Source organism: Chrysochloris asiatica, unplaced genomic scaffold (genome assembly GCF_000296735.1).
Source record: "Chrysochloris asiatica unplaced genomic scaffold, ChrAsi1.0 scaffold00078, whole genome shotgun sequence".
NCBI classification, from domain to species: domain Eukaryota; kingdom Metazoa; phylum Chordata; class Mammalia; order Afrosoricida; family Chrysochloridae; genus Chrysochloris; species Chrysochloris asiatica.
The window spans coordinates 10,768,287-10,794,266 of NW_006408596.1; the positions used below are offsets into that span (position 1 = coordinate 10,768,287).

A 25,980-nucleotide genomic window follows, 5' to 3' on the forward strand; every position below is an offset into this window, starting at 1 on the left:
TCGGAACCGACTTAACGGTACTTAATAAGAACAGTAACAACAATCAGGACTAAGAGCAAATTCAGAGAGAATCACTTTCTCACTTTGCACTATCTGAAATCATCTCCCAACCACCCTCGGAGAACTCCCACCCTGTTGGGGAGAGATACCAAAATTCCCCACCTTCTCATACCTCCTGACACCTTGTCTGTCCCCTCTCCCTCCCACAGAGCGATAAAGTGACGATTGTGGACCATCACTCTGCCACTGAGTCCTTCATTAAGCACATGGAGAATGAGTACCGCTGCCGGGGAGGCTGCCCAGCCGACTGGGTGTGGATCGTGCCCCCCATGTCTGGCAGCATCACCCCTGTCTTCCACCAGGAGATGCTGAACTACCGGCTTACCCCCTGCTTCGAGTACCAGGTCCTGCCCCCTTCACTGCCTCTGTGACCGGGCTGATCATTCCCTCCCCTCCACCCCATGGTGGCCCCTGTTCTCCTAGATCTCACCCCCTCCCCAGAAGAAACTTGAGGTGGAAACTGAGTTGGCAAGTGAGAGGAACAGCATCAGTCTGAGAGGAACAGTGTCAGTCTGAGCTTTGGGAGCCCTCTGGCCAAGGATGGAGTTTTTTGGTCCATGATTGTGGAGGGTGGACTGACTGTATGAAAGTGCAAGGCACAGATGAAAGTGTGAATTTTGGAGCCAGACTGTCTAGCATGAAACCTCGCCTCTGCCACTTGCTACCTGTCTGACATCAAGCAAACTAGATAACGTCTGTTTGCCTCCATTCCCTCGCCTGTAAAATATGCAGTGCTAACACTACCCAAAGGAGCTCTGGTAGCGTAGTGGTTACGAATCGAGCTGCTTACCTTAAGGTCAGCAGTTCGAAACTACCAGCCGCTCTGCAGGAGAAAGATGAGGCTTTCTGCTCCCATAAAGATTTACAGCCTCGGAAACCCTGTACAGGGTCGCTATGGGCCGGAACCGACTCCACGGCACATAACAATAACAATAATACCACCCACCTAGGACTGCCGTGATGATGAAATGAATGAATGATTATAAGACTGTGATGAACGAACAGAGGAAGTGCTCAGCTGTGGTTCCCCAGTCTTGTAAACTGCTGTTGTCATTGTTGCTGTTGTTGTTAATTGACATCAAATCAGCTCATGACTCATGGTAACTAACCCCTTAGGAATGCTTCCTGATCCTGTGCCACCGGTGATCAGTTGTGGATTGGATCACTGTAATCCATAGCATTTTCATTGGCTAATTTTTGGAAGGAAGTTGCCTGGCCTTTCCTCCTGGGTTCTCTGTATAGGCAGAATTTCATCACATGCTGCACGACATCACCATGAGTCGGGAACCAGTCTGATAGCAGTAAACAGCAACTTTGTAAATCCCAGGAGATGAACGCAGACCTCTAATAAGCTGCCATCCTAGCTCAGGATTCTCTGAAAGAAATGTCCTAGAAGTCATACAAACAATTTTAAATTTAAAGTGTCCAAAGAAATGGCTTGAATTAATTCTAATAGTAGATATCCAGAATAAGATTCTTCCGATGTGTTATCAGTATAAAGTTCCTTAGTGAGACAGTTTACATTCTTCTGTTGCTACTCAGTCTTGGGTACTCATTTCAGCTGCTGAGTGGGCACCTGTGGCAAGTGGCTAGACAGGGTGGGTCTCACTGGAGGGCTGACAGACAGGTGGGCAGTGAGGTGTCACAAAAAAGGACTTGGAAAGGGGTCCTGCACAGAGGTAACTACCTACTCTGGGTTCACCGCTGGTGAGTACCCCCTTTGAGGTTGGAGGCGTGAGTACAACTGGGCAGTGATAAAGCCCTTCCACATCACCCCTCCGAAAAATACAAAAACTAGCTGCCATCAAATCTAATCTGATTAACAGCGACCCCATGTGTTTCGGAACAGACTTGTGTTACATAACTACATAGGGTGTGAATTTTTTAGAGGCTCCTCTGAGTAGATTCAGACTGCCAACCTTTCCATTAAGAGCTGAGTGCTTCAGTGTTTGTGCCATCACGCAGTGACCCAACACTCACAAGAGGCGTCCAGCCCCTTCAATACAGTGATGATTGTTTTCTCCCTCAGCCTGATCCTTGGAACACTCACGTTTGGAAAGGCACCAATGGGACCCCCACAAAGCGGCGAGCCATTGGCTTCAAGAAGTTAGCAGAGTGAGTCTCCTGCAGTGGGCGTTGGGGAGATTGGTGGGTGGGTGCACCCACAGATACACACAGCTCCAGAAAACGAGGCTGGGCTGATTCGAGCCCCTTCTGGCCTCCTGTCCTACAGGATTGCTGCATTTTCTCCAGTCCCAAGAGGCTGGTATGTACATGTTTCTACAATATTCCTTCTACCCATCCTAATGTTCCTCATCCCAACTTATATAAATCATTATCCTGAAGGTCGTGGTTTGGCTCTCCAAATAATAACCGTAGTAATCATGATGCCGGGATTTGCAACATTTGCCATTTCCCTACTATAAATATGCCTCCCATGCTGATTTCAAGCTGTCACCAGAAAGCTTGTGAATGGAAAGTTGGGAAGAGCTAAGATGAGCTGGCTCCACCTCTCAGATGCTCTGGTCCAAGGTTGTACTCAAACCTGACTCCCTGATTCACTGAGTCAATAAACACTGACAATCTGCTCTGTGTGAGGCTCTCAGAATGCCACACTGCCTGCCCTCATGAAGCTTGCAGTCATTCGCCTGTGAAAGAATCCCTTACATGTCGGTCACGCTGCATTGGTGAGAAGTGCTGCTGAGGAAAAGTTCATGGTGTGGTGATACAGAGAACTTCCCCGAGCATGGGAGGTCAGGGAGGGCTTCCTTGAGGAGGTGACAACTGAGCCAAATAATGAGATGAGTAAGACTCAACTGAGCAGAGAGGCTCAGGAAGGGAGTTTGAGGCCAAGGGACCAGGTCAGTCCAAGGCTAGACCAAAACCACCTACTGCCATGGAATGGATTCCGACTCACAGGAATCAGAACAGAGTAGAACTGCTCCGTTGGTTCTCCGAGGCTGTAAGTCTTTATGGAAGCAGACAGCGACATCTTTTTCCCAAACAGTGACTGGTGGGTTTGAACTACTAACCTTGTTATTAACAACCCAATACTCAGCCACTGCAACACCAAGGATTCTAGGTCAAAGCTGTTTGTTATTGGTGAGTGCCGTCGAGTCAGTTCCTATACATCTTTGCAGGGCAGAAAGCCTCCTCTTCTCCTGCAGAGAGGCTGGTAGACTCCAGCCACTGACCCTGTGGTTCACATTCCCTAGGTCAGAGTTACTGAGAAGTAAATTGTCTGCTGCAGCAGCCAGCTGACAAGGAGAGTGGGGCCCACTAAGCTGGCTTCATGGGATATCCTCTTTCTGCTCAAGATCACACTCTGCTAGAGAGGCCCCTGTGTGGAGCTAACGTTTGTCCTGACAGGGCAGCTAGGTGTGCACGAGTGACCTGCTCTCTGCCCTCTGCTCTCTTGAGTCCAGTGCTCTGTGCATATGACAGCGAGTTGTGCCATGTTTGTCATCATACCCTGGACCCCAGAGGCTCAAACCTAGGTCCTGGCTAGTTTAATCTCATCCACGGACTCTCTCTCCCACTCTCTGCCTTTTTTCTCTCCTTCCACTCCAGCGCCATCCTGCAGCTCAGCAGCTACGGTCAGCAACTTCTCTTTCCCTAATGATTACTTCACAAACGTTCTGTGGAAGGGCTGCCTTTGGCTCCAGTTCTTCTGTCTCCGGGGGAGAGAGGAGCGAGAATCTAAAACATTCATTGCACTATTAAGTTTGGGATAGAAACAATGGAAGTTAATTATAGATACATTTTCTATGCTCAGATCATTCAAAGGGAACCCCCCAGGCACCTTTTATTCATTTCGGTTTCTCTCCCTTAGCTCAGAGCACGCCTGCCTGCCATGTGGGTGGCTTCCCTGCTTTTAAAAAGTGATGCATTTACCATCAGTAATCCCCTGAGAGGGAATAATTAGCAATGTGTCTGTAGAATCCTGGTTGGAAGATAGATAGTTGCTCAGGGTGGAAGCCCAAGTAATCCTGAACCTCTCACCAGACTGCCACCGCCTCCCCCAGGAGCTGGAAAGGAACACCGCTCTGGTTTTGCTGGATTCCAGGAAAGCCATGACATTTAATCTCCCCTGGGCTTTGGTAGTAGCGCAGTAGTTAAAGCCCTAGGCTTCAAACTGAAAGGTCACTAGTTCGAATCCACCAAGAAGAAAGATGTAGGCAGTTCTACTCTGTCCTTTGGGGTTATTATGAGTGAGAATCCACTTGGTGGTCGTGGGTTTGGTTTGTTTCTTTGGAGCTTTGGTGGCAGCATCTTTAAAACTCCTTCCTTCCACTGGCAGATGTGTGTGATCATTTTGGGCCGATTTAGTTTCAAACACTGATACACGTTAATGACAACCAGACTTCCTTTGCAGGTGCTGGTGTGGCACTGTGGGTTAATGCACTAGACTGCAAGGTCAGTTTGAACCGAAAGGTCAGAGGTTCAAGCTCACTAGCCGCTCCTCAGAAACCCTATGCAGGGTCGCGTTGGGTTGAAACCGACTCCATGGCACTTAACAACAACAACAAACTTCTAAAACTCCTTCTAATTTAGTGCCTGGTAATTGGTTAGAGATTGATTCCCCCTCTCTCTCTCATACATGCACACATGCACAGTCTAGAATGGGAGTTCCATGACAGTCTATGTTCTTTACATTCTTCACCTCCTGTAACAAGGCCTGGCACGTACTCAGGCACTCAACACATATCTGGTGAGTGAATGAATGAATGAATGAATGAATGAATGAATGATCCTTTGGGCAATGCTTGGTTCCGAAGATTGAGAAGTCTATCAATGCAATAACAAACAAAACCTACCCAACTGTGTTAGCTGGTGACTTGTTGATCTGGAGGTTCAGTAAAGGTGTCAGTGTGGTACTTGTACTCTTAGAAGCTTCATGTGTCACTAGGGGGAGTCCTGAAACCAGCAGAGGTGGAGAGTCAGGTCACACCTGCTACATTTCATGGGGAGTCCTGGTGTGATGCTGTGGGTTAATATGCCAGACCTCAAAGCTGTCTGAACTGCATGGTTGGCGGTTCAAGTTCACCAGCTGCTCCTCGGAAACCCTACACAGGATTTCTATGGGTGCACGAGTGTCTGAACTGCATGGTTGGCGGTTCAAGTTCACCAGCTGCTCCTCGGAAACCCTACACAGGATTTCTATGGGTTAGAACTGACTCGACAGCATTTAGTAACCACAGCAACAACATTTAATGGATCCTATTTCATACCCCAAAGTCCCAATCCACCATCTCTCCCTTCTTCAGTTTCCATTTTTTTCTCTCTACTCTCTTCTCCTAGAGCGGTCAAGTTCTCAGCCAAGCTGATGGGACAGGCAATGGCCAAGAGGGTCAAAGCAACCATTCTGTATGCCACAGAGACGGGCAAATCACAAGCCTATGCCAAATCTTTGTGTGAGATCTTCAAACACGCCTTCGATGCCAAGGTGGGTAGGGGACATGCCAGGGTCTGGTCACCTAGTGGTGATTAAAGATAAGAAGCCAACAGAGAAGAACCCTAAGAGAATGGACAGAAGCACCCCCAAGATGCCCACTATTGGCTTGTGTGTACAGTCCCATATACACATTTGCATAAAGACCAGGGCACTGTGATTCTCTTCTCCTCATAGACCTTCCTGAGTTCAAGGAATCTCAAGATAGCATTCCCATCTCTAGGGCAAACTGTCAGAAAGTTTATGAGAAACTATTCTGATGTTAGTTTCAGAAATGACAGTAAATACATTTCAGCAGGTTTCTTTGTGGCCATACTTCTCAGAGTCTTTGATCTGCAAGTGTGTATTATAACCACTGAAAGAGGAAGGAAAAGAACATAAATGTTCACCAGACGTACTTCACCAAACGTTCTTAGGTTTGTGGAGCATCTCAAGAGACTGGCCTTCCCCAAAACCTGCTCTGAGAAATATTGTTCAAGTGATGCCAGGAGACAAGGCAGTAATCTCAAGAGCAGACATTTCAGACATGCTTTGCCCAAGTCCTCCACACTGTTGGTGGGAAGGTTCTAGAAAAGGCTCAGCAAACCTGGTCCTTATTTTATGTTTCAGCTGAGTCATTCCTGGCCTAAATGTGACCAGAAAGAGTCCAGGATCTGTTGGTCACAAGTGGCTCAATAGTGTAGGAGTCTCCATCAACATCTACCAACCCTTGGCCATTGACCTAGAACGTCTACAGTTGTTCAGATCACATGACCATGATAAGGTCCCGCCCTACCAAAAAGCTTTTTGCTCTATCCTCTTGAGCCTGTTGAAATAATGACAACACACAGTTTGGGATTCTCCTTCCCAAGGAGATGATTCCTCTCTTACTTTTTTCTCGGCATCTCCTTCTTTCATCACTCTTTGTCCCTTATCGCTTTTTCTCTCTCTTCATCATGTGAAATAACGGATTCTGGAGTCGAGTTAAAAAGAATTTTAGCCAAGATTTCAATGGGGAGCAAACCAAGCTACTGCAGCAAGGAAGCCTCGCACTCCAGGGGAGATACCAAACCAAAGAATCCAACTTCCAAAAGACAATCATCTCCTTCTATAAGAAGCTTGGGAGTAGTTAGAGAAAAGATGAGTGGGTGCTGGAAGGGTGTTATTGAAGCAAGGGTGGCTCCTGTCAAAGTGGAAACAAAATTGTAATTGGGCCATGTGCCTCTGCTTTCATTATTAGTAGGTGCAAGGGTCCTGGCTTCACCATGATGAAGTCTCAAGAGGATGTGGGTTGGGAAAAATATCTGTCAAGTTTGGATTGTAGGTGGGAGCCCCTGGGACTGATCGGAACTGGTTAGGGTCATTTCTACCCTCTTTCTTCCATTCTTTCTCCGCTTTTCTCATCTTCTCCCCCCATCTCCCACCCTAGGTAATGTCCATGGAAGAATATGACATTGTGCACTTGGAACATGAAACTCTTGTCTTGGTGGTTACCAGCACCTTTGGCAATGGAGACCCCCCTGAGAATGGGGAGGTGAGATGAATTTTCGTCTGTCCCAGCATATGGTTCCATCAGTGGGATGAGAAAAGAGGCAGCAGCTAGACTCCTCCCCCTACATCTATTATTCACTGATTTGCATCCAAGTAACACAAAGATTATTCCCAAATTCACATTCTATTGTTGTTGTTGTTAAGTGCCATTGAGTCAGTTCCAACCCATAGCAACCCTTTATAGGGTTTCCAGGGAGCGGCTAGTGAACTTGAACCACCGACCTTGCAGTTCAAGCAGCTTTGCAGTCTGGCGCATTAACCCACAGCGCCACACCAGGACTCATTCTGTTAGTGCCCACTAATAGCCAGACCATAGTGGCAATAGTTGGGAGCATGGTGGCTCTGTGGGATAAGCACTGGACGATGAACCACTAGGTCGGTTGTTCAAGCCCACCAGTCTCTTCATGGGAAGAAATATGAGACTCTCTGCTCCCACAAAGATGTACAGCCTTGGGAAATGTATACATCATCACTATGACTCATGGCACTTACCAACAACAAAAATTATAAATGTGCCAACTGACTGAGCTCCTTGTTTGAAACACATGCTCCAGTCAAGAGTCTGACATCCCTCACTCCAGACGAAGGAAGTGGAGGGAAGCTTTTTAGAGAGACAAAGCACTGGGGGTAGAGTTACACCTGGTGGTGGTGGTTATGTGTTGTGGAGTCGGAACCATCTCATAGCGACCCTGTACAGGGTTTCTGAGGCTGTAAATCTTTACGGGAGCAGAAAGCCTCATCTTTCTCCCACAGAACAGCTGGAAGTTTCGAACTGCTGACCTTGTGGTTCGCAGCCCAATTCATAACCACTACGCTATCAGAGTTCCTAGAATTACACCTGGAATCCTGTAAATGCCTGGCCCCTGTATAGCTTCTGCAGCTCAAACCTGGCTGCTCAGCTTGTGCCCTTGACCATCTATAGCATCCTGATTTCCCAGGCATCAGACTCGCTTTTTGCCAGACCCTCAATGCCCCACCCTTCTTCCAGATTCAATCCTACATGATTCACATTTCCTCCTTCTCTTTCCAGAAATTCGGCTGTGCTTTGATGGAAATGAGACATCCCAATTCAGTACAAGAGGAAAGGAAGTAAGTGATACCTCCCCGCCCCTCCCACCCCCCACCCACCATCACAATATCACATGTCACCACTGGGAATAGCTGAAAAGGGTTTTTTGGCAGCTGAGGTTCACATCAGGGTTCTGGATGTGGTTGGATCTGGAGTCCACCTGAGACCAATTTTAGCTGTGGGCGTCTGTGGCCCATGAGGGCTGATATCTTGATCTCTGACTAAGTCCCCCCACATCCCTGAGTCTCCGTTTCTTTCTCTGTCAAATGGGGATTCTAATGCCTTCCTCAACTTTCCAGTCTGTAAAAATCCAGTTAGAAAATAGATGTAAGAATTCTGTGGAAAGTTAAGGACACCGTGTAAATACCAGTTCTTCCGAGTTTAACGTTGAAAAGATACATTGAAAATCAATGAAAGGAACCTTTTTCCCCCAACAAGATTTTCAATTTGATGAGCATGGTAGAGTTACAGCTAATGTAGAGCATGAATTTTAAAAGATCAGATGCCTCGCCAAGTGCACAGTAAGAGGCCCTGGTGGCATGGTGGGCTAAGCATTGGGCTGCTAACCGCTAGGTCAGTGGTTCAAAGCCACCACACTCCTTGGAGACTGTCTGTTCCTATAAAGATTTCCAGCCTTGGAAACCCTGCGGAGCGATTCTATTCTTTTCTATAGGGCTACTGTGGGTTGGAATTGACTCCACAGTGGTGAGTAAGGTGAAAAGTACCTATAATCAAAAGATGTTCACAACAGAATTGCCTTTGAGGTGGGGGATGGGTTCTAAAAGTATTTTGTAAGGTGATAAAGTACCTGGAATCAGAATAACTCCTGCAAGGTCCTTACATTCCCTGTAAAGTATAGAACATACAGCTTGTGCCCATTCAGCCGCCATTCAGCGAGTCCAACAACGGGGGTTGCCTCCCGCATGGAGCAGATCCCTAAGTCTGGAGCTGAGCGTTAAATGGTCCAACTGGTTGTGCTTCCAGACTGCATCACACAGAGAGCCCTTTTGGCGTTCGTCTCACTGAGCACATGTTACAAGCCACACTGATATACATCTAATATCCAGGGATAGACAGTAACTGAGCCCCTTGTGGTCAGCCCTGGTTCTGCACCCAATTTCAGCATCCTGGTACGGGGCGGTGGGACAATGCACTAGACCACAAGGTAGGTTTGAACTGCAAGGTTGACGGGACAAATTCACCAGCCACTCCTCCAAAACCCTATACAGGGTTGCTGTGAGTCAGAATCAACCCAACGGCACTCAACAACATGTCCTCCCTGTCTCCTTCTTCCTTCCCATTCCACCCTGGGCTCCCCCTCACCCCTACTTCAAGCAGAGATGGGGCACCATCCATTTTCCCCTCTAGGTACCCGGAACCCTTGCGTTTCTTTCCCCGTAAAGGGTCTACCCTTCCCAATGGTGCCATAGGAGTCAAAAGTCTGGCTGCAGCCCGTGACAGCCGGCACAGGTAGAATGTGTGTGTGTGTGTGTGTGTGTGTGTGTGTGTGTGTGTGCATGCTGGTGTGCATATCCCTGTGTACTCGATGTCCTCGCATCCAAGGCTACATCCACTACCTCTGTGCTGCCGTGGCACTACATGGTCTCAGGGAGACCCAAGTTCTAACCCAGCCAATACCATTAACTCACTAAGTAGCCTTGAGCAAGTTGGTTGCCCTCTCTGGACCTCAGTCTTTCCCATCAGCTAAATGGGGGAGAAACCATCTCTCCTGTCCCCACTTCTGGAGGTGGTCATGAAGATCAGAGGATCCTAACAACTAATGAAGTGTTGGGGGAAAGCAAAAACCTCATACAAATCCACATGCTGTTATTTTTACCCCCACAACTATGTCTCACACACTAACAACCCAGCCACCCCCTGATATGTTGCATGGCTTATTTGGCGAAGTGACTCAATGTGAGACTATTTTAGGGCAGAAAATACACGCACATATATTTAGAACTTTCCCGATGCCTGAGCAAAAACTTTGAAGAACATCCAACTTCAAAACCCTGCAGCCAGAATGTGCAATTTCATTTTTTTGTCTTTTGCTCTCAGATTTGTGTTTTGGGTTTTTGTTTTGAGTTTTCTTTTTTTCTTTTTTTTTTTTTTTTTTTGTTCGGTTTTATTTTTTTCTCTCTCTCTCTCGCTCGCTCGTCTGCGAACAAAACTTACCACTTTTAGAGGAAAACTGAGAAGTTTAGTTTATTTTAAGTCCCCAGTCTTATGCTAAGGTTTGAATCACAAAGAAATCTTCCTTCTCTTTCAAAACAACTTACTAAGAAATCCAACGTGTTCTCATGTCACATGAGTATTTTTATGTTAGATGTTCTGCAACTGGCAGACCCTTGAAATATGTAAGAAGCATCGCTTTTATGGTGCTATCCAATAAAAGTTTCTATGATAATGTAAGTAATCTATGTCTGGCCTGTCCGAGACAGCAGTCGTTAGCCACACACAGCTATTGGTCACTTGAAATGTGGCCAGTACAAGTGAGCAACTGAATTTTTAGTTTTATTTCATTTAAAATGTAAATAGCCACATATAACTAATGGCTACCATATTGGACAAGGAACCATGGTAGCATAGTGGGTTACTCGTTGGACTGCTGACTGCAAGGTCAGCAGTTTGAATCTACTGGCCGCTGTTCAGAAGAAACATGAGGCTTTCTACCCCCATAAGCATTTAAAGCCTCAGAAACCCTATACAGGGTCACTATGAGTCAGAACCAACTCTCTGGCACACAACCACCATCACCACCATTTTGGACACTGTGGCTCTAGTTCCGAGTTACTCGCAGTGAATTCTGGGAACTAGCAGCATTACCATTTACTAGTTATTGTTGTTAGCTGTTATCAAGTCTATCCGTGAACTCAAGACAACCTGATGCCCAATATGAAATGTTGTCTGGCCCTGTGCCATCCCCATGATTAGCTGTGGATTGGACCATTGTGATCTAGAGGATTTTCATTGGCTGATTTTTGGAAGTAGATTGCCAGACCTTTCTTCCCAGTCTGTCTTAGTCTGGAAGCGCCACTGAAACCTGTTTAGCATCCTAGCAACGTGCAAACCTTCACAGACAGGTGGTGAGTGGCTGTTCATGAGGTAAGTTGGCCAGAAAATTGAACCGGGTCTTCCCACGGAAGGTGAGAACTCTACCACCAAACCACCACTTCCCCCATCATCTCCAAGGAAGCTTGTGAGACATGCAGAAGTTCAAGTATTGCTCTAGACCTACTGAGTCAGAACCTGCCTTCTTACAAGATCTCCCCACATGATTCTTGTGCTTGTTGAAATTTGAGAAGCAAGGAAGCCTGGTCTCATAACTAGGAAACACTCTGTTCTTTTCCTGACTTCTTACTGAGAAAATTATTTTGACTTATTGGGTCAAGTGTGATAAGAAACCTTTTAAGTGCAGGTATGGTCAGATGTGGACAGAGAGTGAACATGGGTAAGTTGGTACATTCTAGAAAAAGCAATAGGAGTGTTAATGATCGGACTCAACATACCAGAGAACGTCCTAGAACCATGACTGGTAACAACTCTACTGGGTGTGTTGGCCTCAGCAGAGGACTCCAAGCCAGAGCTCACAGGTTCCCTTTCATGTTGGCAGGAGCTACAAGGTTCGATTCAACAGTGTCTCCTCCTACTCAGACTCCCGCAAATCTTCTGGCGAAGGGCCTGACCTCAGAGACAACTTTGAGAGTACCGGACCCCTGGCAAATGTGAGGTGAGCAGAGGGGCCACGGGGCTGGGGAAGACTGAGGCTTTTGCAGAGCTGGATGTGGTTGCAAAGTAGGCTCTTCATTGGATGAATGGAGGTCCTACTTTCTTTGCTTATTCATAGAATATAACCAGCTGCTTATCAAAGGCGCTCTAGTAGCCTAATGGTTACTAATGGGGCTGCGAACCTTAAGGTCAGCAGTTTGAAACTACCAGCTGCTCCACAGGAGAAAGATGAGGCTTTCTGCTCCCGTAAAGATTTAAGATTTACAGCCTCGGAAACCCTGTACAGGGTCGCTATGAGTTGGAACTGACTCCATGGCACATAACCACCACTACCCTGGCTGCCTGAGACCTCCCCAATAAAGTATCCTACCAGAACTCCCCATGCCCCACACGTGACCCTTCCCAAGGTAGCTCTACCTGCGTGTTCTTCCTCAGATCCCCATCATCCAGGGTCCCCATTGTTTGTGCTGGAGGATAGTAAGCCCTGGTCATTGTTCAGTGTGTTAACCTTCCTCATTGATATGCTTTATAGTCATCAGAGGCTTCTGGGAAAACCTTTTAATGGCCCACCAGTTCTCAACCCCAGATGCATCTCAGCATCCCCCAGGGATGTGGCAATAAACCAATAACTAAACACCACCTCTAGAGATTCTAGTCTAATTGGTCTCGAATTAGGCTCAAGCATTGCTATGTTTTTGAAAATCCCCTTGGTTGACTCTAATGTGTATTCAGATTTTAAACACCATGACCCAACCCCCATATTTTCCAAAGCATAGTCTTATACCACGAGGCAACTTTATGTGCTGCGTGGACAGTTATTCTGTATTTCAGGAGTTGGGTACTCAGTTTCCATGGGAGACCGAGTTGTGTACCAGCTGCTCCGTGAGAAGAAGAGATGAGGCAGTCTGCTTCCAGTGAGCTCACAGCTTTAGAAACATTCTGGAACACTTCCACTCTGTCCTGTAGGGTTTTATGTCGACTCAGCAGTGGTGGGTTTGGGTTTGGGCTTGGGTACTCAAGTTTAGTGGGTACTTGGGAAGAAGACTGTGAAGTCAAACCTTTGGTGCCATAGATACTGCTCTGGTGCAGGCTGTTCTCAGGCCCCAGGAACCTTCTCCATAAACACTCAGAACAGATGCTAGTACATCACAGGGCTCCTTGATGCTGATGTAAGGTGTTCGTTGGTGTATTTAGACCTCATAGGTCAATGCTGAAACGTAACTTCCGGAGTTTGATGACCTTTTCCCCTTACCAAATATATCATGGTTTAGGACTAGGGGTTGCCAACTATGACTTGTGAGCACAGTGCATCCTGGCTGTTGTATATACAACCACACGCTAATAGTAGTTTTTACAGGTGAATATTGGCAGTCAATTTGATGATAAAAAGCAATGCCTTTGAACCCCCAATGAAGCAAATTGTTATCTCCCACAAAAGAAAAGAATTCTGTTCTTCTCATTGGTACACCTATATACATAGTGGTTACAAATTGAGCTGTGAACCACAAGGTCAGCAGTTCGAAACTACCAGCCCTTCCTTGAGAAAGATGAGGCTTTCTGCTCCCATAAAGATTTACAGCCTCAGAAACCCTGTACAGGGTCACTATGAGTCAGAACCAACCACATCACATAACAACAACATATATGATAATCTATATGTGCTCATTATTATGGGAGTACGGTGGCTCTTCAGGGCAAGCACTGAACTGCTTACCACAGTTTCAGTGGTTTGAACTCACTGGTCACTATGCAGAAGAAAAATGAGCCTTTATAGCCTCAGAAATCTTATTTCAGAGTCTCTAAGAGCCAGAACTGACATGATGGCACTTAACAACAACATCATTGTTATAGTTTTAATTTTGATCATCTAGGAATTTGTTTCTGTTTTATGATGTAAGTTTTAGCATCACATCCTTGATTTTGTCTGTTGGCTCACAAGCCTACAATATATACTGCCTGGCACTATATATAAGAAGTTTGCCAAATCCTGTTGTTATTGTTTAGTGCCATCGAGTTGGTACTGACTCATCGCGACCTTATACACAACAGAACGAAACTGGCCAGTCTTGTGCTGACCTCACAATTATTGCCACGCTTGAACCCATCGCTGCTGTTAACGCTTTGCCAATCCATCTCATTGGGGGTCTTCCTCTTTTTTCACTGACCTTCCACTTTACCAAGCATGACGTCTTCCGGCCCCATATCTGACAATATTCTGATGCTCTTCATCATGTTTCCATATCCAATATTCTGGTGCTGACAGTGTTCCACTGCTATGCATAAGATTTTCAGTGACTAAATATTCAGAAGTAGTCTGACTCTCTTTCCTACTCTGTCTTCGTCTGGAAGCTCAGCTGAAAGCTGTCCACCATGGGTAACCTGGCTAGTATTTAAACTGCCGGTGTTGTACCTTCCAGAATCTCAGTAACACGCAAGCCACCACAGTATGACAGACTGATAGATGAGTGGTGGGAAATCTTGGTTAAAGGATTAGAAAGAAGAGTTTGGAAATCCTAAGGTGAAGACCGTGATGGGAATGTGAGTCTGGTAGTAAATGTGAGTCCGCCTCATCAGGGAGCATCTCAGCACTTCCATTTCCTGAACCGTCTACTGGTGAACACATCTTTGAGGAAGAGCTGGGTGTGGTGGGCTCATGCGTATAAAGGACAAGAAAGCAAGGAGCACTGATAATGGAGAAGAGCCTATAGGTGATTGTCCAATATGGCGGACATCATGGGCGTAGAAGCAGAGGTTTGGCAAACAATACCTTAACCACAAGGCATAACCAGGGATGTTTGTTTCCCAACTCATGGCAACCCCATGTACAGGCGAACCAGACTGCCCAGTCCTGGTTGTGGGTTGGACTGTTATGATCTATGAGGTTTCCACTGGCTAGTTTTCAGACCCTGGCTAATGTTTGGGATAGATTGCCAGGTCTTAAATCTGAGTTTATCTTAGTCTAGAAGCTCTGCTGAAATCTGTTTATCATCATAGCAACCCGCAAGCCCCCACTGACAGACAGGTGGTGGGTACAGATGAAGCACACTGGCCAGGAATTGAACCTGAGCCTCCTACATGGAAAACAAGAATTCTCCTCCTGAGCCACCACTGCCCCCCACAGTTAGTGATGTTGTTGTTGTTAAGTGCCGTTGAGTCAGTTCCAACTCATAAGAGACTCTATATAGGGTTTCCAAGGAGCCACTGGTGAGTTTGAACTGCCAACCGTGTAGCTAGCAGTCCAGTGTTGGTCCTGCAGCAATACATCAAGACTCCTGGTTAGTGACAGGCGTTTCCAAACCTGTGTTAGCCTAAGACTAAGGGGGATGGTGTGGAGCACGCCTCTCTACCAAGAAGACTTGGTAAGGTTAAGGAATGATGGGGGGAAAAAAACACTGCCTGATGCCACACAGTGTATCTGGAAAGGAGGATGGGAAAGAGGAAGGGGAGTTGATGATAACCTACATTAACCTTCAGATACTCTGTGAGATTTCTGGACCCATCTCAAGTTCATCCGTAATCCTTAAGCATTCCTTCCCCAACTTCCCCTTCTCCTTCACTCATCCCATGTCAATCTCTTTCCATCTTATCCCCAACATCCTGAAAAAGACTTGCTAATGGGGTAGGATCAGGCCTCACCTGGAATAGGTTAAACAGCGCCATGCCTTGACCATCTACAGCAGAACACTCTGACCTTGGAGACAAGTAGGACAGGGTATTCTTGTCCCACTAGTATACCTGTGGTCCTCGTCCCTATGAGGTCTTAAGCCACAGGCAGGACCAAGCCCTAGAAATGAGATGCAAAGTGTCTATAGGATATGAATTCACATGAGGGACTCACTGGGACACAGCCCCCCACTTCCCATACTTTAAACAAAATATCCCCATTTAAATTTCATTAAATTGCACCCCAGTTGTTCAACAAGAAACTAAACTGATGCTTCTCTTGGTATTGTGCAGAGAGGGCTTGTTAAGCAAATTAATTTCACAGATATTGCCCAGATATTTATAAATCTTTATCCTCTTGTAGAAGAACTTATTTATACACCAACGTGTTACATATTAATGATAGGTCCTGCTGGCCTCCTCATTAGTACCGATCCCCATGGACTACTGTGTTTTCATTATCTTTGTACTTAAAACTAACCTAGTTATGTCACTTGTAAAATTCAAGTCTCCCGCTAAACTTAGACTAATTTCCCCCAATTAGTCCAGCTTAGAAACAAGTACACAAGAAAGAGCCAGTTGTTACCCACAATTCATCCAGCTCAGGGGAGCTCCTGGGTGGTACCAACTGCTCAACTGCTAACCGAAAGGTTAGTGGTTTGAGACCATCCAGAGGTGCTTCAGAAAAAAGGCCTAGCTATCTATTTCTGAAGAATCCGCCACCGAAAACCCTGTGAAGTCTATAGTTTCTACTCTGACACACATGGGGTCGCCGTGAATTGAAGTCAGATTGACAACTGGTAGTGATGGTGCCCACGCTGCCTAGGACTAATAGCTAGTTGGGAATTTTCTCTGAGCAGATGCCCAAAGGAAGAGAGAAGAGGCCCCAGGGTCTCCTGTAATTCAATATGGCCTTCCACTGATGGGCTGATCTTGAACCTTGGGGAGATACAGACCCTACCCCTCTTCAGCCCCCTACCATGGATCTTTTGTTGTCCTATTGGCAGGTTCTCAGTGTTCGGCCTGGGCTCACGGGCGTACCCTCACTTCTGCGCCTTTGGACACGCTGTGGACACCCTTCTGGAAGAGCTAGGAGGGGAGCGGATCCTGAAGATGGGGGAGGGGGATGAGCTCTGTGGCCAGGAAGAGGCTTTCAGGACCTGGGCCAAGAAGGTCTTCAAGGTAATTGTCTCCCCACATTTTAGAGACGCACCTAAACCATGGGCACATAGGAGAAACTTGTGAGAATCCCTGTACTACCCCAATAAGTACATATCTCTGACATTACCCCAGTAAGTAGTCAGACAAATTCATGTTGCCTTAAAACATACGTTTTCCACCTAGAAACCAATGCCCTCCATCATGGGCAAAGAATTGGTTCATCAGAATTATAGAGCCTTGGAATTTCAGGGTGGGAAGGAACCCATCCTTTACTCCCCTTTAGTAGACCAGGAGGCAGAGTTGGCCAGCCAAACCTGATTGGTCTATCTATGTGAACTGGAATTCAGATCCCACCATTTTCCCACTGAGATGAACCTTCTCGTGCTAGAATATCACTGACCACTATGTGCTTTCAAATTTTACATCCTTTCAAATTTAACAGGATGAGTTGATAAATACAATGTAGTGTATCCATCCATACAGTGGAATCATATTCACACATGAAAAAGAATGGAGTCGTTACACACACACAAGCATGGATGCACATAAACAACATTATGCTGAGTGAAAGGAACCAATCATAAAAGGCTGCATATTGTATGTTTTCATTGATATGAAATGTCCAGATGAGGCAAATCTTCAAGACACAGAAAGTCAAATAGGAGTTGCCAGGGACTGGGACAAGGGAGGAGTGAAGAGTGCTTGCTAATGGGTCTCCTGATGGGTTAATGAGATTTCCTGGAACTAGACAGTGGTGTTGATTGCACACCTTGTGGATGGTCTACATGCCACTGGCTTGTATGCTTTAAAAGTGGGTTTCTTAGGTAACTTACTTCTCAATTAAATTAGATAGGTATCTAAGAATGACATCAAATTTAAAATCCCGTTCCTCAGTCCTAGAACCCACTTTGCACATACTCTACAGCCACAAATGATTCGTGGCTACTGTCTTGAATAATGCAGGATGTTTCAGTCTGCATGATTACCCAACATCATGACCCAACATCGTATTGGACAGGGTTGTTCTAGACATCCAGTCACAGGAGAATAAATGAATAATGACCTTCCGTCTGCATGTGGGAAGGTCAACTAAAATGGGCATCTTGGAAAAAACAAACATAAAACTCAACACAAGAGCAATGAGTGTGGGCCTTGCCACCTTCCCCTCCTTCTTCCCCCTGGGAAGACTCTTGCTAGGACAGATGACAGTGGAGGAAGGGAACTGTGCCACCTTTTGGTCACTGAGTTGTCCCTTTCTGTTTTAAAAGGACATCTAGGCAGAGAGTAAATAAGGAGACAGAGGTATCTGTACTGTAAAGATTTCTATTGGGGAGGGGAGGCTGTGTCCATGAGCCTATTCCTGCGTTTCCCCCAAACAAGTAGAGTTCAGAGCGCTTGGCCTTTTTACCCTTTGAGAGCAATTGATTGAGCATCCCAGAGCATCACTGGGGGGCAGGGTTGTGATATAAAACACAGTAGATGGGGGCTTTTCTATAGCAAATAAGAGATATGCAGGGACATCAAAAAGTTAATGGAAAAAATGTATTATTTTTCAATTCCATTTTTCCACAATTCCTTGAAGCCCCTAATATTTGCAACCCATACTCTAGAGGGATTTCAAGGCAGAGTTGAATACATAAGTGAGGGTTGTTGTTGTTGTTGTTGTTGTTGTTGTTGTTGTTGTTGTTGTTAGGTGCCATCAGGTTGGTACCGATTCATAGCAACCTTATGCACAGTGTAATGAAACACTGCCCAATCCTGGGTGGAGGGCTTTAAAGTTTTGATTGACCAAGTAAATAGAGAAAAGCAGCCCAGAGAGTCGGAGATCCTGAATTCTTGTCCCAATGTAGTAGCTGGGTGACTGCAAAGCAAGCATTTTACCTACTGGGTCTCCATTTCACTCTCAAGTGAGCACGGGAGTAGGCGGGTGATCTCTAAGACACCTCTAGGTTCTAACTGTAGGATCAATGGAGTATTTGTTGGTACCTGCTCAATTTAAGAAATTGGCCCTGCCAAAAAAGATTTTTTTTTTAATCAAAAGGCAAAAATATGTCATTTTGGCATACAAGGAATTAACAACTAGCTGAGGTGACAAGATCAAATGGATTCCAGCCTCCTTGGAGTATAGATTTTAAATTGAACTCCTGAGGTCAAAAAAATGGTAAAAATCATCTTGACAGTCTTTTGAATGACCCTTGGATTTTAATCTCAATATAATTCTGAATGATTACGTCTTAGAAACACTAAATGATTCTAAGAACTAATGAGCTTGACATAAAAAGAAAAAACAAAAAAAATTGTATGTAAGTATCTAGGTATTGTTTATTTTCCATCTTTAATATAAAATTTAAATCTTTAGAAGTGAGTAGAAGAGGGATGGAAAATTATATAGTATTTGCTTTCAGGCTGAATGTGAAGTCTGTATACTTGTTGGTTTTAGGAATAAATTCAATAATAGTTACATCTTAAGCAAAGATTAGGTTCTAAATTCAGTAGTAAATGGGGTGTGACCAACACATTGAAGATATTAAAAAATATAGGATGGATGGAGAGTGGCTAGGTGGGTAGGTAGATAGATGGATAGGTGATGGATGGATGGATGGATAAACAGTCAGATAATTGGATAGCTGGATGCATGGATGAAGGGTGGTTGAATGGATGAATGGATAGATGAATGGATAGGTGGATAGATGGATGGATAGATGGATGGATGGATGAAGGGTGGATGGATGGATGGATGGATAGATGAATGAAGGATGGGTGGATGGATGGATGAAAGATAGGTGGATGGATGGATAAAGGGTGGATGGATGGATGAAGGGTGGGAAGATGGATGGATGGATGAAAGGTGGGTGAATGGATGGATGGATAGATGGATGAAGGGTGGGAAGATGGATAGATGGATGAAAGGTGGGTGAATGGATGGATAGATGGATGAAGGGTGGGAAGATGGATGGATAGATGGATGAAAGGTGGATGGATGGATGGAGAGTGGGTGGATGGATGGATGGATGAAGGGTGGGTAGATGGCTAGATGGATGGATGAAGGGTGGCTGGTTGAAGGGATGGATGAAGAATAGGTGGGTGGTTCGATGAGGGTACACATTCCCTGACGCAGAGTTGTTGGAAAGGGGTCTGAACGAGGTCACTGAAAGCCCTGTGTTGCCACAGGCAGCCTGTGATGTCTTCTGTGTCGGAGATGAAGTCAACATCGAGAAGGCCAACAACTCACTCCTCAGCAATGACCGCAGCTGGAAGAGGAATAAATTCCGCCTCACCAATGTGACTGAAGCCCCAGAACTTACACAAGGTATCCCCTCACAACCCCCCACCTCCGGAGAGGCCTTCATCACAGTGGGAAAGAGGAAGGCCAGGAGAAGGGACTTTCCATAAGGACTTAGAGAAGGGAGGGCTTAATTGCTTGGGTTTCTCGGTGGTGCATTCCTCCCAAAATGAATAGGTGCCACCACCCCACTTTCAGGAAGACATGTGCTTGGAAGTGTCTCTTTGCAACTGTGTGATGTGGCCCTTGGAACCCTCCTCTTTGCACCTTGTTGCCATTGTTGCTATCATGTTGGTCCCATGGTGACCCGTCCCATGATTTGTTGTGGTTCCGAACATATGATCCATAGAGGTTTCATGGACTAATTTTCAGACATAGATAGTGAGGCCTTTCTTCCTAGTCTGTTCTAGTCTGGAAGTGCTAGTGAAGCCTGTTCATTATCACAGAAACCTACAAGCCTCCACTGATAGACAGGCATCAAACCTGGGTCTCCTACATGGGAAGCAAGAGTTCTCCCCAGTTTGCTTTCTCTTCTGCATTATCCACAACCACCCTACCCATCCCACCAAGTCTGCTTGGCCTCTCCTCTTCCTCCCTCTACTCTCTTCAGGGAACCCTTCAGCTAGGGAGTTGCTACTGATGGTTGTTTAGCATCATCTCAAGAGGATTGTCATTTTTCTCCCCACAGGTCTGTCCAATGTCCACAAAAAGCGGGTCATAGCCGCTCGACTCCTCAGCCGTCAAAACCTTCAGAGTCCTAAATCCAGGTAGGGACATCTTAGTTCACTCATGCTACTGGCTTCCCAGGGAGGAAAGCTTTGTTGACCCCAGGATGGGTGCCTACGTTCAACCATTGTGGTGTTCCTGGGTGGTACACATGGTGGGCCAACACACTTGGCTGCTGACAGAAAGGTTGGCAGTTTGTGTCCACCCAGACACACTTACAAGAAAGGCCTGGCTGGCAGCTTCCTTCTGAAAAATCAACCATGGAAACTCCTCGGGACCACAGTTCTACTTTAACATACATGTGGTGCCATGAAGCAGTGTAGACTCGGTGGTGACTCCTTTTTGGTTTTGTTTTGGTGCAAGGACAGAGAGAGTCCTTTGCTAGTTTTTAACGTCTGAGTTTCCTGAATATTCCTATTATCCTTGGAGTATTTCTGGGCTTCCGTTTGCCAAACTTTGACCTAAAAGGATGGAAGAAAGTGTTATATGGTGGCAATCATGGTGGGCAGAGAAAGGTATATGAATCAGTTTTTACAGTGGCCCACACTAGTGTAGAATTGCTAATGTGTACCAAAAAAGAGGATCACCGCCTCCCCCACCAAGAAAGACGGATACTGCGGCATCAACAGTGGACTCACACATAACAATGAGTGTGAGGATGGCGCAGTGTTTTGTTCTGTTGTGCTTGGGTTGTTAGAAGTCAGAACCACTGGCCAGCAGTGAACAACAGCTAACAAACAAGCGGACATTGGAATCTGAGTGAGGAGTCACTGAGTCCAAGCATTTCCTCATTGTGGACCATTCTTCCGTGGAAATGAAAACTGATTGCTTGAGACTTCGTTTAAATTCTTTTGGGAGGGCTGGAGGGAAGTTCATGACCTCACTTCACTTTGCTGAAGTCCTAAGCTTAATATCGAAGCAGCGCATGTCTCCCTAAACCTGCATGCTAGTATCACTGGTACGCTCTGCTGACACCCAAAACACACTGAATTCTTCTACACCAAATTCTTCCAAATGAAAGACTTGCAAAGAGCTAAGGACACTGGCCAATCGCCCCTGGGTCCCATTTCCCTCTCATTGCTCCTAAGTCCTGCCTTTGTTTTACTGAGAGGACATACTCCCCACGGGCTAAAAATGTCAGTCCCTAGTCACATGACCACTGCCAAGTGCCCTGGGGCTGTTATTACTATCAGGGTTCGGCATGATCCCCTAATGACGCCTGAGATTGCAAGCAGATCTCTAACAACCATACCGCTCTACACTCTGCCATCAGCCTTTCACCACCATCCAGGCCTCTGCTTGGATAAATCATTCTTCTCGCACAAATGAATGGCTCTCTCTGCATGGATCCCTGTCAAACGAAATAGCTGTTACTCATAATCACAGCCCATGAAGATCTTTTAATATCTCAATTCTTTGCTTGGCCTGGTACAAAGAGTGGGCTCTTGAAGTGGAAAACCGTGGATTCTGACCTAGCTCTGTTACACACTAGTTATGTGGCCTTGCAAGAGTCACTCCAGTAATTCAAGCCCTTGATTCCTTCCCTACAAAATGGGAACAATGGCAAGTAAGGCTGTAGATGTTAATGTTGGGGTCCCTGGTTGGTGAAAACTGTTCATGATCTTGACTACTCATCATAAGATTGGCTATGTTAGCCCACCCAAGAAAACCTTGGTCATCTACTTCCAAACAATCAGCCATTGAAAACTACGGAGCCTACTTCTACCCTGAAACATACGTGAGTCACAGGCAACCGGGGACTAGAAAGATCTCTGCTACCTAGAGAGCATCTGTGTTGGAAATCCATGTTTTACTTCCCATGTTTGCTGTCATGAGAAGGGACTGAGAATCTACTAGAAATTTCTTCCAGCAGCAAACTGTGAAAGACCAGGTTACAAAAATGACTCCCTCAACCAGAGGTCATAGCAGTAAGGAAATGAGTAAATATTTGCATGTTGAACTGGACCCGAATCCCAGAATCAGCCCCTGAGCCACCTCTGCAGAGGACACCTGGCACTGAGCTGAAGGGAAAAGGGGGACTTACAAGAGAATATTTTGAACAAGTTTAAGAGCTGGAACATAGTATTAAAATCAGTTATGAGTTGGCCCAGAAAGCACCAAATTGTCCCTGACCATTTATCTCTTTAAAAGCATGCACTGTAGTACTCCCGACTTTCAGCCATAATACCATTTCCAGATTTATAAGGTTTATATAAAAAGAAGAGGGAGGGTAAAAAAAAGTGAGTCCAAAAAAATACCACCATAATGCTCTCCCAGTTTCCCCTGCCCACCTCTGGCTGTTTGGTCCAGGAGTTGAAAACCAAGATTATTATAAGTCATCCTCACCAGGACACTTAATTGCAAGCAAAGTGCTTAATATGAAATAGAAAGCCATTTGATGGTTATCCTTGCAAATCTAAAGACCAAAATGACCCTAATCGCCACTTGGCAGGGAAATAAATTTTCTGGGGGACACAGAACAATTAGGAACTAATACAGAAGGAAATAGGTGCTGGCGGGTAACGTACAGAAGATAAATCTCAGAAGACAGAAGGACACAGGACATCTTAGGGTTCCAGATGACTCTCAATGGGAAGGGTAGTCTTTGGACATCCCTGGGTGGGGTACATGTAATACATGCTCTGCTATCTGAAAGACTAAAGGTTCGAATCCACCCAAATGCCTCAAGAGAAAGGTCCGGCCATCTATTTCCGAAAAGTCAGCCATTGAAAACCCTCTGGAACCCAGTTCTACTCTGACACACTTGGGAGAGCATCATGACTCAGGGTTGACGCCATAGTAACCGGTCCTGCTAGGCGTTAGTTGGGCACAGAGATCAGCACAGGAACATCTAGGAGGAAGGGATAGCAGGAGAATGTGGGTGGGGACTGAGCCCTGGGATATTTTGGAGTGATGACAGTCCAGCAGAGAGTCCTGATGGGACAGAACTCTTCATTCTCATTTCCCTCCTGACAAAATTGCTTCTCTCCACCTTTCCCCTTTTAAACAGAGGACATCTAGCTAACATCTCACATGCCTTCCTTGCCTTTCTCCTCTCCCATTCTCTCAGCTGGAGCTGTCAGCTTTGTCATTAACCCAGTCTCAGGTCCACAACAGCCACCTTGGGCCAAGCCACAGTCATCTCTGGTCTGGGGGACTCTTCTTCACCTAATGTGTCTCCTGGTTTCTTGACTTTTCTCCCAAAGGTCTACTTTGTATACAGTAGCTAGAGTCATCTTTTGATAAAGTATATTAAAACATGTCCCTCCCCGACTGAACATCCTCCAGGTGTGTCCCAGGCTGCCCACTGGACTTCTAGAAACCTCCAAACTTCTCATCATTGCAGATCTTGCCCCATCTCAGCTCTCCCACATCCTTGTCCTACCACTCATCCCTGGATTGTCCTCTCTTTGAGGCTTCTTGCTCTTCCTCAGAAGCCATGCTCATTCCCACCCCAGGGCCTTTGCACTTGCTGTTCTCTCTGCCAACTCCTCTAATTGTTAAGATCTCTGATCCAACAGCAAGCCACCAAGAGAAGACTTCTCTGACCACCCTTTAACTCAGCCCACTGTCACCAACCCATCACCACCCACCTACCTACCTCCTGATTCAACAGAAAGCTTTCTAGTTCTCCGTGAGGATCTGACCCTTACCTATCTGTCTACCACCCTCTCCCCAGCACCTAGAGCAGTGCCTGACGTGCTGTATGAACGTGTTGAATGAAGGAAGGCAAATGGTTCATGTTGATACTGGTCACTCTTTTCACTGAGGAATGATCATTAGCTGTTATTTATATTATTTTTTAAAGCTGGAACTTAGCCAATTATCCTTTCACCTACAGTGAGGATGAAATAGAAGAATTCTACCAACTTCTTCAATCTGAAATTGATCAAACATGCAATCACAGTGTATTGATCATTACTGGTGATTGGAATGCAAAGGTTGGAAACAAAGAGAAAGGATCGGTAGTTGGAAAATATGGCCTAGGTGATAGAAATGATGCTGGAGATCACATGATAGAATTCTGAAAAATCAATGATTTGTTCATTTCAAATACCTTCTTTAGACAGCAGAAGAGATGACTATACACATGGACTTCACCAGATGGAATGCATAGAAATCAAATTGACTACATCTGCATAAATAGACGATGGAAAAGCTCCATATCATCAGTCAAAATAAGGCCAGAGGCAGACTGTGGAACAGACCGTCAATTACTCCTATGCAAATTCAAACTGAAGCTGAAGAAAATGAAAACAAGTCCACGAGAGCCAAAATATGACCTTGACTATATCCCACCTGAATTTACAGATAATCTGAAGAACAGAATTGATATATTAAACACTAAAGACCGAAGACCTGAAGAGTTGTGGGATGAAGAAAGCAAAAAGTCATTGAAAAGACAAGAAAGAAGGAAAAGGTCAAAATAGATGTCAGAAGAGACAAGAAAGAAGGAAAAGGTCAAAATGGATGTCAGAAGAGACACTGAAACTTGCTCTCCAGTGTAGAGATGCTAAGGTAAATGGAAGAAATGAGGTCCAAGAGCTGAACAGAAAATTTCAAAGATCAGCTCGAGAAGATAAAGCCAAATACTACAACAAAATGTGCAAAGACCTGGAGTCAGAAAACCAAAAATGAAGAACATGCTCACCATTTCTCAAGCTGGGCGAACTGAAGAAAAAATTCAAGTCTGGACTTTCATTATTGAAAGATTCTCTGGGCAAATTATTGAATGATGCAGAAAGCATCAAGATAAGATGGAAGGAGTACACAGAGTCACTGTACCAAAATGAAATGGTTAATGTTCAACCTTTTCAAGAGGTAGCATATGATCAAGAACCAATGATACTGAAGAAGGAAGTCCAAGTTGCATTGAAGGAATTGACAAAGAACAAGGCACCAGGATTTGATGGAATAAAAATGGAAATCTTTCAAGAAAGTGAGGCGACACAGGAGGCACTCACTCATCTCTGCCAAGAAATTTGGAAGATAACTATCTGGCCGACTAATTGGAAGAGATCCATATTTGTGCCCATTCCACAGAGAGGTGACCCAACGGAATGCAGAAATCATAGGACAATCTCTTTGATATCCCATGCAAGTAAAGTTTAGCTAAAGGTAATACAGAAATGGCTGCAAGCATACATTGACAGAGAACTTCCAGAGGTTCAAGCCGGATTCAGAAGAGGCCGTGGAATGAGGGATATCGTTGCTGATGTCCGATGGATCTTGGCTGAAAGCAGAGAATATCAGAAAGATGTTTACCTGTGCTTTATTGACTACACAAAGGCTTTTGATTGTGTGGAT

General features: G+C 45.4%; 1 protein-coding gene across 1 annotated transcript in view; it reads left to right on the forward strand.

The window, feature by feature from the left end:
* The window catches only part of NOS1 (nitric oxide synthase 1 (neuronal)), a 121,936-nt gene that overhangs the window by 78,477 nt on the left and 17,479 nt on the right, over positions 1-25,980 (forward strand). Inside the window, exons 11-19 of the mRNA XM_006865466.1 lie at positions 210-404; positions 2,090-2,175; positions 5,362-5,506; positions 6,921-7,025; positions 8,073-8,131; positions 11,725-11,841; positions 16,511-16,685; positions 19,836-19,974; positions 20,636-20,714. Of these exons, the coding sequence (XP_006865528.1) occupies positions 210-404; positions 2,090-2,175; positions 5,362-5,506; positions 6,921-7,025; positions 8,073-8,131; positions 11,725-11,841; positions 16,511-16,685; positions 19,836-19,974; positions 20,636-20,714 (1,100 nt within the window). The remainder of the gene's footprint in view (positions 1-209; positions 405-2,089; positions 2,176-5,361; positions 5,507-6,920; positions 7,026-8,072; positions 8,132-11,724; positions 11,842-16,510; positions 16,686-19,835; positions 19,975-20,635; positions 20,715-25,980) is intronic.